The 12,552-nt window shown below is 37.0% G+C and overlaps 1 protein-coding gene and 1 pseudogene across 2 annotated transcripts in view; one reads left to right on the forward strand and one right to left on the reverse strand.

The window, feature by feature from the left end:
• Nucleotides 1-2,070: 2,070 nt before the first annotated feature.
• On the forward strand, nt 2,071-3,787 carry LOC103559693 (transmembrane protein 41B pseudogene; annotated as a pseudogene).
• Nucleotides 3,788-6,348: 2,561 nt separating this feature from the next.
• Nucleotides 6,349-12,552, reverse strand: part of LOC103559691 (cytochrome P450 2C19-like) — a 72,811-nt gene continuing 66,607 nt past the window's right edge. For both annotated transcript variants that reach the window (XM_070561469.1, XM_008533407.2), the window contains exon 9: nt 6,349-6,874. In XM_070561469.1, the coding sequence (XP_070417570.1) occupies nt 6,693-6,874 (182 nt within the window). In that variant the 3' untranslated portion in view covers nt 6,349-6,692. The remainder of the gene's footprint in view (nt 6,875-12,552) is intronic.

Genomic DNA, 12,552 nt, shown 5'->3' on the forward strand with positions numbered 1-12,552 from the left:
CATGGTACTGGCACAAAAACAGACACAAAGATCAGTGGAACAGAGGTGAAAGCCCAGAAGTAAACCCACACATTTATCAACAGTTAATTTTCAACAAAGGAGCCAAAACATACACTGGAGAAAGGAGAATCTCTTCAAATAGATGATGTTGGGAAAGCTGGAGAGCCATACGCAAAAGAATGAAACTAGGCTACTATCTTACACCACATACAAAAATTAACTCAAAATGGATTAAAGACTTGAATGTAAGACCTGAAATTATAAAACTCCAAGAAGAAAACATAGGCAGTATGCTACCTGACATTGGGCTTAGCAATACATTTTTGGATATATCTCCTTAAGCAAGGGAAACAAAAGAAAAAACAAAAGAATGACACTACATCAAACTAGAAAGCTTCTGCATAAAAAAGTATCAACAAAATGAAAAGACAATCTACCACTTGGGAGAAGATATTTGCAAATCATATGTTCAACAAGGAGTTAATTTCCAGAATATAAAAGAACTCACACAACTCAATGAGGAAAAAGAAAAACAACCTGGTTAAAAAATTGGCAGAGGATCTGAACACAAATTTCTCCAGAGAAGATATACAGATGGCCAACAGGCACATGAAGAGACATTCTACATCACCAATTATTAGGGAAATACAAATCAAAACCACAATGAGATATCACCTCACACCTGTCAGAATGGCTATTATTAAAAAGACAAAAAACAACAAGTGTTGGAGAAGATGTGGAGACAAAGGAACCCTCATACACTGCAGGTGGAAATGCAAATTGAGGCAGACACTATGGAGATTCATCAAAAAATTGAAAATATAATTATCATAGGATCCAGCTATTCCACTGCTGGGTATTTATCCAAAGAACATGAAAACACTAATTCGAAAGGGTATATTCACCCCTATGTTCATTTCAGTATTATTTACAATAGCCAAGATTTGGAAACAACCTGAGTGTCCATTGACAGATGAATGGATAAAGATGACGTGGTATATATATGCAATGGAATACTAGTCATAAAAACAGATGGAATCTTGCCATTTGAGAAAACTTGGATAGACCTTATTATTAGATCCATATTATTATTCCAGTAAGCAAGATAAGTCAGATGGAGAAAGACAAATAGCATACGATTTCATTCATATGTGGAAGATTAAAAAAGAAACACATAGCTGTGGAGAACAGATTGGCTGTCACCAGAGGAGAAGGAGAGTGAAGGAGTGAAAAGGGTAAAGGGGGACATTTGTAAGGTGATGGAAGGAAAGTAAACTTTTGATGGTGAACACGATGTACTCTATGCAGAAGTCGAAATCTAACAATATACACCTGAAATTGACATAATGTTATAAATCAACGTTACCACAATAAAAAATAATCATGATAAATAAATTATATAATATAGCCTCTAAAAAGCTTTTTGGTCAAAGAAGAAATTAAAACTGATATTACCAAATTATTTGACAGCAATAGCAACCAGAACGTCATATAATAAAATGTTTTATTTTTCTGCTTTCCCTCTCCCCAAAAATAAGGATACCCTGAATCTAATAATGAGGAAATGATCAGGCAAACACAAATTGAAGGATATTATACAAAGCACCAGGTGTGTACTCTTCAAATTGTAGCTCTATTCTAAGGGGGAAAATGTCATGCTTGACTGATGTATTCCTAAGAGAATCCTGGGCCCCAAACTCCTAATTTAACAGGGGCCTTGGCCTAGTGGCTTCTGGCAGAACTGGAGGCAGAGGCACAACGCTAGATGATCAGACACCATAGAAATGGTCAAACGGATAGCTGCTGAATCATCGCATGCGTCCATGCACACTACCTGCTCCCTAGAGATGTGATGAGCCAATCCATCTGTTGACAAGTTGTTTCCTGATGAACTATTCAAAAATAGAACAAGACAGAAATCGTCTGTGGGAATATCATCCTCGTTTAACTGGTTATGATAAAAATAGAGCTCAAGGCATTGTTTGATATTGTTGGGACAGTTGAGAAAATTTTAATAAGGACTGACTAATAGATAGCATTATGAAATAATTAATTTTCATGATTGCGATAATGATGATATGGTACCAGGGAAAGGTCCTCCTTCTTAAAAGATTCATGCTAAAGTCCCTGTGGGTGAAGTGTAATGTTTTCAAATGGTTCAATTAAAATGATTCAGCAAAATCTTTATATATATTTATATATATATTATATAATGTTATATATAATATGTTATATATAATTTTAAAGTATACATAATAATATTTAATATATATCCTATATGGCAAATTTATACATAAATATATTTATATTTATGTATATACATGTATATGTAAATACATTATACATATGATTAGAGATAAAGGAAATGTGGGAAATCATTAACAAGTGTTAATTCTGCTCAACTGAAAATATTAACTGTTGAATCTAGGTGGGGATATATGATGGTCATGGTACCGTTCTTTCAACTCTTCTTTAGGTTTAAATTTTTCAAAATAAAAAGGTGTGGATTCCTAGAGTCCTCTCCACAATGTTTAAGAATTTTAAGCTGTTTCTGAAGTAGTCATTTTCAGAAGCACTATCATTTATATCCATTTTTCCCTGGCTTACTATGAACCCAGGCAGCAGGGTGCCCAAGAAAGGAAGACAATCTTCTCTTCTCAAAGAAACTGTAAACAGAAAATCAGCCTCAAGTGATAAATCAAGAAAAGGGAGGGCAGAGCGCAGTCTGAGTTGGCGCTGCAGGTGTCAGCCCAGCGTCACTGTGCTCGCAGGGCTGAGGTCGTCTTAGTTGAGGTGGTCGCCCCGGAAGTAGCTGAGGCTGTGGCCACTGAGTGTTCCAAGGACCTGCGGCAGAGTCGTTGTTAAGGGCTTGCGACATCACCCCGCTCCCTTCACCTTCTCTGCCGCAGCCATAACAAAAGGCAGAGTTGCCGAAAGATAGCAGACGTGGGCACTCCATGCGACCCCTCCATAAGGAGGATAGGGTAGGGGGGACGCGGAGTCCCACAACGCCAGGCAGGGGAGACCACCTGAAGCTGTGGGTGCAGAAACTGGGTCAGCAAGAATGTCGCTTCTTACATTGGTGTCCATTTTTTTATCTGCAGCTTTTGTTATGCTTTTGGTATATCAAAATTTTCCTCACCTTAGTGCAGAAGAGTGAATATGAACATTCCCAGAGATATGGATGATGCCAAGGCTCTAAGGTTTTATCCAAATATAAGCACATCTTTTATGTACAAGTATTTGTAGTTCATTTTGCTATGTATATTTGTAGTTCATTTTGCTATGTATATTTTCTTGCAAACATTTGCTATTCCGGGCTCTATATTTCTCAGTATACTCTTAGGGTTTCTTCAACCCTTTCCGCTAGCCTTATTTCTTGTTTGTTTGTGTTCTGGACTTGGTGCCTCATTCTGCTATATGCTCTGCTATTTAGTTGTAAACAAATACGTAACAGAGAAAGCAGTAAAATGGTCATAGCGGGTTGAACGTCATGGAGAACATGTCATTAACTACATTATATTTTTGAGAATAACACCATTTCTGCCTAATTGTTAATATTATGTCTCCTGTGATAAACGTGCCATTGAAATTTTTCTTATTGGCACTTTTCTAGGTGTCACACCTCCCTCTTTTGTAGCGATTAAGGGCGTGAACAACACTGTACCAGCTCACAATCACAGAGGAAGCTATTTCCTGCAACCCAGTATTTGTTCTAACAGTTTTGGCTCTTCTTTCTATTCTGCCAGCCATCTTCCAAAAAAAACTAAAGCAACAATTTGAGTGAAACATGATCTGGGTTTTAGTTTTCCTGTCATCAGCATCTCAAGAATGCCAAGTTTATGTGTTAAAATCACCTCTTCAGTAACTGAAACAAGGAATTTGCAAAATAAAATTTCTTGTCAGACGGTTAATATATTTAAGTGGCAAGGGAGAGAAGAAAGTAAAAACGGAAATTGATATACTATGAAAAATGCTGTCAGTAGTTATGATAGACATCTTTTGAATTACTATTCTGAGGGTAGCTATACATACTTAGTGGCAGTGTAGTAGGAAATTCTCAACCTGACTGATTCATTCAATTTAATATATTTCTTGAACTGGCTATACATACTTACTCTTGATTTGATAATTTAATATTCTTCTCTCTTATCCCTTACTAATAACTAAAATAGAAAGAGTAAATACAAGGGCAAAGATTCTAGATATTTAAAAACAGTATTGCAGTTCTGGCTAATGTTAGCCTTCTTTCAGAGCAGAACTTGAAAACTAATGCTCAAAAGAGATTTACATCTCTTTCCTCTTTTTACCTTTGAGGTAATGGATTTGTTGAGAAGTTGCATCTCAGTGGACTACAGAATTTGGAAAGGACATCAAGTTATATATATTTTGTGAATTTTATTTTTGTCTTTTCCTGTTCTAGATTATCATGGATTAGTCTGAAATTTAAAATTCTGACCAGTCTATTTTCATATTTTCTTCTAGCTTTCACAATATTTCCACTGTGCATATATAAAATGATAATTACATGATAATTGTATCATATTGATGTTGATAAGTTATATTCAGATAATATTTTGTTACGCAGTGTCCCTTCATCTCATAAGGGGGTCAAAAAAGCAAACATTCAAAGTATGCACTTTTTTGGTTGTTAGAGTAATTATATTGCTCTGTATTTTGAGACAGAAGCAGTGGCCGTGCAACAGTTAAATGGTCAAATATAGTTTATTTGTTCCAATGACTAAAATTTACCTCATTTGCTTATTAATATGGTCATTAAAGTATGTATTATGTAATTATCCTTTTTATGCATGATACACTTATAAGAATGCTTGTTTCATTTCTGTTGATGGCTTTTTGGTTTGGGACTGCTTTTGATTAATGCAATTTCCCAATTTAGTGTTTTTACTTTTTTATAACTCAAAGTAAAATTGACTTCTCACATTGTAACTACTATATTTAAATAGTCCTGGAAAAACTAAACAGCTTTTTACTTCTTGCTTAATGGTAATACCCTTGATTCCTTGATTCCAGGACATAGCTGATCTAAAGTAAAGCACTCTGTCAGTTTTACCTTCACCCAAGACTGTCAAGTTGAAAAGTACTGTAGCTGTGGGAGAAATCCTGTTATGAGAAGTGTGATCATCTTCAAAGTCTGTTTCTACTACATAGTGTGGACTCATTATTTTTTCTATCATAGTATTAACAAATGAATTTATTGGAAATACAAAGAAAATATATTAATTAATATACTATTATTATGTCAAAAAAAGGAGTCCTGTTCTTACCATATTAAGTGAGATAGGGAATTTACACAAAACTAATTGCATTAATAATCCAATTTTTGTTCTCACAATGGCAAATAAAGAAAACAAAGAAGCTGTATGAAAATGTTAACCATTATTATCTCTGTGTATTATCAGTGATTCTGTTAATGTTAATCTGTAGTAAATGCATATTCTATTTTCAGGGGAAAAATTGGGTAAAAAAATATTGACTCAGGCCAGTGGACTTTACTTTCAGCCAAGACAACCTCCTAGAAGCCTAATGTGCACAGCATTGGTCCAGACAACTAAGTCCACTTACATCCCCTGTCCACGTATTAGCCCTCTCAGGAACTCAAAGATGACTATAGGCATACAAGCTTGAGTCAAAACATATCTGATGAAACTGAAACACTACAGGATATCTACTTTCCTCCTCCTTCCAAGCCCCAACACCTCCTCCGCATAGGGTAAAGATGATCTGTGTTCCTTGAGTTTTTATCAATTCAAAGCTCACTCAAAAAACCCACGTAAAATTGTCTCATTTAAAAAAAGTGATAATCCCTAAAATGGTTCAAATAATTAGTTGAGACCAGTATTGTTAAAGACATGAGAAAATTTACCCAAAAAATTATCCTTTTTTATTTTTAACTCCTCCTCCAGTCCCTGGGTTTTCTCTTGAACTCAGTCCTCAATACTCCTCTTTCCCAGTCTGCAATTCCATAGGGTCATGACAGAAAAGTGCTGAATTTGCTTCCTTCTCCCTCTGCTTCTAAAAAGCATTTGAACCAAGGAAAAGAAGATCAAATAAAACTCTCCAAAACAAAGAATTATAGGAGGTAGATGCTTGGAAGGGAAAAATCTATTGACACGTAAGAAGGCAAGCCAGTACACTGTTCTCGTCAACCTTAGTCCCAACGATTCCATGATTCCTCCAGTCATGTTCTGGAATATCTTCCCTTACCTACTGCTCCTTCATATCTCTCTCACTTTCTTACCTCTCTCTCTCTCTCATACACACACACACACACACATACCACAGACCACAGACATTACCATACAGAGAAACAAATATCTAAGAGACTCTTGTGTTAATATTTAATATTTATATGCATTTCTCATTGTGTAGTTTATCTGAACCTTATATTCAAGAATTATCACATCCAAGTTACAGATGAGGATCTGAGTATGGGAAGTAGTAGCAGAGTATAGAGAATAGCAGATAAATCTGTGCAGTGAAACTCAGGAAACTCTCTTTAATGGAGGTTGGATATTCACTGGATATTGAGGTAATGGGGAGATGTGAATGGAGAGGTCAGAGAAGGCATTCCTTGGAAGAGAATGAAGTGGAAAGGAGGTGAACGATGCCCGCAGAGGAGAGGAAGTTGCAGATGACGGCACAGCTGCAGCCAGATGGTCCTCCCTTCATCACACAGGAATGAAACAGATCTTGTAAAAGGGTGGCACAGAAGCAAATCCATTGACAACTGGGGTGACGTCGATGTCTTTTGGGTCAACCAGAGACTTCAAGTTAAATTTCTGTAAAATGGTTGTCAGGAATAAAAACAGCTCCATGCGGGCCAGGCCCTCTCCCACACAAATCCGTTTTCCTGAAAATAACAAACACAGGAGACAAATGCTCTTTGAATCCTGTATGTGTGACCAGCGCAAAGAGAGAACACAGTAACTATTGATGAATGATTGGATAGATGGATGGATGGATGGATGGCTGAATGGAAGGAAGACTGGTTAGATAGACACAGAGTAACAAAAATTAGCAAATGTTTTATTCACTTAATGTCTTATCTTAATGAACACCCTTCATTTAACAGATATTTATTATCAGCTCTATACTAGCATTCAATAAGTATTCTTACATTTTAACTTCTCTTTTGACATTTCAAATTTCCATCTATCTTTTTCGAGGAACACACTCACGTTACTTGGCCAGTGGGTTGAAGGGAGAAGGACTGAAAGGAGGAGGCTCATATGTCTGTGTTTCCCCTTCTGTCTCTGGCCAAAACACAGCCCAATATTTTTTTCCTCAGTGTACTTTCAAAAGACATGTATAAACATGTCACTTCCTAAATTTTAAAATTTTAAATTGCTCCCCACCTGTCCTATGGGATAAAGTCTGATGGCTTGCCCTGCCTGTTCACAATCTGTTCCCAGTCTGATATTCCACAATCTTTCCTTCCATTCTTCATACGCTGTACTCTCAGCTCTAAGCATACACACTCTTCATCAATCTCCAACACACCGTCAGTTTCACGCTTTATCTCATGCTGTTCCTTTTGGCTAAGATGTACTTCTCTTATACTTCCTTCAGGATCTAGGTCAAATGTTATTTCTCCTTTACACTCTTTGTGATCCCCTAAGGTAATAGATTGTCACCCTCTCTGAGTTTCTTCAGCATCATATTCATGCTTCCAATGAAGCATAGATCGCTTTAAATCATAATTATCTATTTTTATAGCCTGGTAAAATGTGAGTTCCATGAAGGGAGGGCTCACTCATTGCCTTCTTGATATTTACAGTGCCCGACCCAAAGCAGGCATCAAGAGTCGTAGAAGAAATGAGGTCTCCATGGCCAGACATTTCAGGAATGGAGACCCAATAACCCAGATATAGGATCATGATTGGAGGAAGAGCAGGGTGCTCTGGAATCACAGTATAGTATGCTACTACATTCCCAATATTTCCCTGACACTATAATTAGCTGGCAGGATTTTCTTCCTCCTTGATCTAGAGCAAATGTCCTACTCCAGTGGTCTATTACCTCCTTAAAAGTGTCCTTCCTGGGCCAGCCCAGTGGCACAACAGTTAAGTTTGCACATTCTGCTTCAGCGGCCCAGAGTTTGCTGGTTAGGATCCCAGGTGCAGACCTATGCACCACTTGGCAAGCCATGCTGTGGTAGGCGTCCCACATATAAAGTAGAGGAAGATGAACATGGATGTTGGCTCAGGCCAGTCTTCCTCAGCAAAAAAAAAAGAGGAGGATTGGTGGCAGATGTTAGCTCAGGGCTAATCTTCCTCAAAAAAAAAAAAGTGTTTTTTTAAGTGAAATGAAATATATATATTTTTTTAAAGTCCTTCCTTCTCTAGTTTTCTTTCTCTCTGCCCCATGTAAGGCAGCTCAAATATCATTTCTCTTATTAAAATGTCATTAGTCCATTTTATGCCTCACCAAGAGATAGGAATAATCAGGAAGGAGGCAGTTTTCATCTCCTGTCCTGATCAGCCTGTTCTTCCCTCTATCACAGCACTAATTGTACTGGATTACCACGGTCTGTTTACTCTTCTCCTTCTCTAATTGGGATGTGAGCCTCTGGGCTGCCTATACTGTACCTCAAGATATTTGGTCCCCAGATCTCCTCAGAGAGAAGCTTCAGGTTTTGAGTTCCCTCTAGATTATGGGCCGCCATACTGGTGGTGGGGTTTTGGTGAGACTGTGTCTCAGCCTCTCCTACCCACTTTGATGTGGGTTTTTTCTCATTTGTTTGTTAGGTAGGAGTGGCCCAGCTAGTTTTGGGGATTTTTTTCAGAGGAAATTGGGCTGTGTGTAGCTATGCATTCAGTGTGTCCATGGGAGGAGATGAGTTCAGGATCTTCCCACATTGTCATCTTGAGCCAAAACTCGGGAGGTTTCTGATTACTGAATCAATCTCATTCCTTATTATAAACCTATTCTGACTTTCTGTTTCTTCATTATTCAGTATTGGTAGGTTGTATGTGTCTAGAAATTAATCCGTTTCTTGTAGATTATCCACTTTGTTGCCAAAATTGTTCATAGAAGTCTCTTATGATCCCCTTTATTCTGTGGCAACAGTTTCATGGCTTCTCTTTAATTTGTGATTTTATTTGTTAGAGTCTTCTCCTTTTTACTCAGTCTAGCTAAAGAGATGTCAATTTTTTTTATTTTTTCAAAGTACCAACTCTTAGTTTCTTAACTTTTGTCTATTCTTTTTCCAGTCTCTATTTCATTTGTTTCTCCTCTAATCTTTATTATTTCCTTCCTTTCTCTAACTTTGGCTTTAGTTTGATATTTTTTCAAATTTACTGAGATGTAAATTTATGTTGTTTATGTGAGATCTTTCTCTTTTTTAATGTAGCTATTTCTTGGTATGAAATTTCCTCTTAGCACTGCCTTAACTGCATCCCATAATTTATAGTATGATGTTCTTCCATTTTAATTTTTCTTAAGGTATTTTCTAATTTCCTTGTGATTTCCTCTTTCACCCATTGATTGTTCAAAAGTGTGTTGTTTAATTTGTATGTATTTGTGAATTGCCAGTTTTCCTTCTGCTGCTGATTTCAAGTTTCATTCCACTGTGGTCAGAAATAATATTTGGTATGATTTCAATCTTCCTAAATTTGTTAAGATTCATTTTGTGATCTTACATGACATCTATGCTGGAAAAATTTTCTTATGTGCCTTAGAAAATTGTACATTCTGCTACTGTTGGTAGAATGTTCCACATATGTCTGCCACATCCATTTGGTCTATAGTGTTGTTCAAGTTCACTATTTCTTTTTGGCTTTCTTTCTGGTTGATCTATTCATTATTAAAATGGGATACTGATGTCTCCTACTATTATGGCATTGCTACTATTGTATTATATTAGCATGTATTTCTCCCCTCAGTTCTGCCAATGTTTACTTTATATATTTAGGCACTCTGGTGCTGCGTACTTATGTATTTATAATTGTTATATCTTCGTGATGGCTTGATCCTTTTATCATTATATAATATCCTCTCTGTCTCTTGTGACCCTTTTTGACTTAAAATCTATTTTGTCTCATATAAGTATAGTGACTCTTGCTCTGTTTTGGCTACCATTTCCATGGAATACCTTTTTCCACCCATTTACTTTCATCCTATGTGTGTCCTTATCCAAAGTGAGTCTCTTGGAGACAGCACGTAGTTGGATCTTGACTTTTTAATCCATTCAGCAACTTTGTATCTTTGATTGGGGAGTTTAATCCATTTACATTTAAATTAATTATTGATAGGGAATGGTTTACTATTGTCATCTTGCTAATTGTTTCCCATTTGTCTTGCAGATCTTTGTCCCTGTTTTCTACTCTGTCTCACTTTGTATTTCATTCTTTTTGTATACTTTGATTCCTTTCTTTTTCTTTTGTGTAACACCTACAGGTTTTCTTTATGGTAACCATGTGGTTATCAGTCTATTTTAAGCCGATAACAACTTAACTTTAATCACATACAAATCCTACACTTTTAATCCCCTCATTTTATGTTATTCATGTCACAATTTACGTATATTTACATTGTATATCCAGTAATATATTTTTTATTTATTCTTATTTTAATTTTTTTTTTTGAGGAAGATGAGCCCTGAGCTAACATCCACCACCAATTCTCCTCTTTTTGCTGAGGAAGATTGGCCCTGAGCTAACATCTATGCTCATCTTCCTCTACTTTATATGTGGGATTCCTGCCACAGCATGGCTTGATAAACAGTGCACACGTCTATGCCCGGGATCAAAACTGGCGAACCCTGGGCCACCAAAGCAGAGTGCACAAACTTAACTGCTATGCCACCAGGCCAGCCCCTTATATTTTGTCTTTTAACTTTCATACTAGAAATAAAAGTCATTTTCCTACCACCATCACAGCAATATAGTATTCTGTATCTTGCTATATATTTACCTTTACCAAGAGGTTTTATACTTTCTAATACGACTGTGTTGATGCTTATGGGCCTTTTGTTTCAAGTTGAAGAACTCCTTTTAGCATTTCTTGTAAATCTGTTACAATTGGTGATGAATGTTCTCAGTTTTGTTTGTTTGGGAAAATTGTATCACTCCTTAAATTTTTTCTTTTGTTTTTTCAGAGAAAGATTCACCCTGAGCTAACATCTGTTGCCAATCTTCCTCTTCTTTCTCTCTCCCCAGAGCCCCAATGCATGGTTGTATATCCTAGATGTAAGTCCTTCTAGTTCTTCTATGTGAGCCACCACCACAGCATGGCAACTGACAGACAGGTGGTGTGATTCCATGACTGGGAAATGAACGCAGGCTGCTGAAGTGGTGAGAGCACTGAACTTTAACCAGTAGACCATCAGGGCTGGCTCTGTCGATCCTTCATTGCTGAAGGACAGTTCTTTGTTGGTGGGTTTTTTCTTCTGGAACTTTCACCCAACTCTCTTCTCTCCTGCAAGGTTTCTGCTTAAAAATCTGCTAATTGTCTTATAGGAGTTCCCTTGTATGTGACAAGTGGCTTTCTCTTTCTGCTTTCAAAATTCTCTCATTGTCACTGACTTTTAATAATTTGATTATAGTGTGTCTCATTGTGGATTTCTTTGACGTTTTTATTATTTGAGGTTCTTTACACTTCTTGGGTCTGCATGTCCACTTGTTTCCCCAGACTTGGGAAGTTTTCTGCCATTGTTACTTTGAATAAGCTTTCTAGTCTTTCTCTTTTTCTCTTTTCCTTCTAGGACTCCTATAATGTATTTATTGGTCCACTTGATGGTGTCCCATAAGTCCTTTAGGTTTCTCTTCTTTTTCCTTCTTTTTTTCTTTTGGCTCCTCTGATTGAATAGTTACCAGTGACCTATCTTTGAGTTCACTGATCCTTTCTTCTGCTTGATCTAGCCTGCTATTGAACCCAATAATGACTTTTTCAGTTCTGTTACTGTATTCTTCAGCTCTGTGATTACTGTATGGTATTTTTATATGGTCTTTTTGTTGAAATTCCTACTTTGTTTGTTTATTGTTCTCCTGACCTCAGTGATCATCTTTATGACTATTATTTTGAATTATTTTCAGTTAAGTTATATATCTTCTGTTTCTTCATTTTTCTTTGCTCTCTGTGCTGCTGTCTGCACATTAGACAAAACAGCCACCTCTCCTAGTCTTCACTGGTTAATCTTGTGCAGCAGAACAAATTCACCCATTAGCCCAGTCAAAAATTCTGTAGGTCTCTCAAACTTGCATGCTAGTCTAGCTTGCTTTTTTGTTCTAGCAGCCCCCAGGTGTCTAGAGTACACTGAATCTTGTCAATGCTCCAAGACAACTAAGACTGAAGTCAGTTCCTCAAGCAACTCCCCAAAACAGTTTTGAAAGTTGGAATGCTAGATGTGCATTCCAACTCTTTTTCTTCTCAGAAAGAAGCTGGGATCTAGGGGGCTTCTCACCAATTCTATTGCACTTTTCTGGGGTTGGTAGTCACAGCAACAGTGTGTCTCCACTTTCACTTTTGGCTATGATGTGGCTGGATTCACGTTAACTCAGGGTACAGGAATCTTTTAACAAGTCTCCG

The sequence above is a fragment of the Equus przewalskii genome, chromosome 1 (assembly GCF_037783145.1).
Source record: "Equus przewalskii isolate Varuska chromosome 1, EquPr2, whole genome shotgun sequence".
NCBI lineage: Eukaryota > Metazoa > Chordata > Mammalia > Perissodactyla > Equidae > Equus > Equus przewalskii.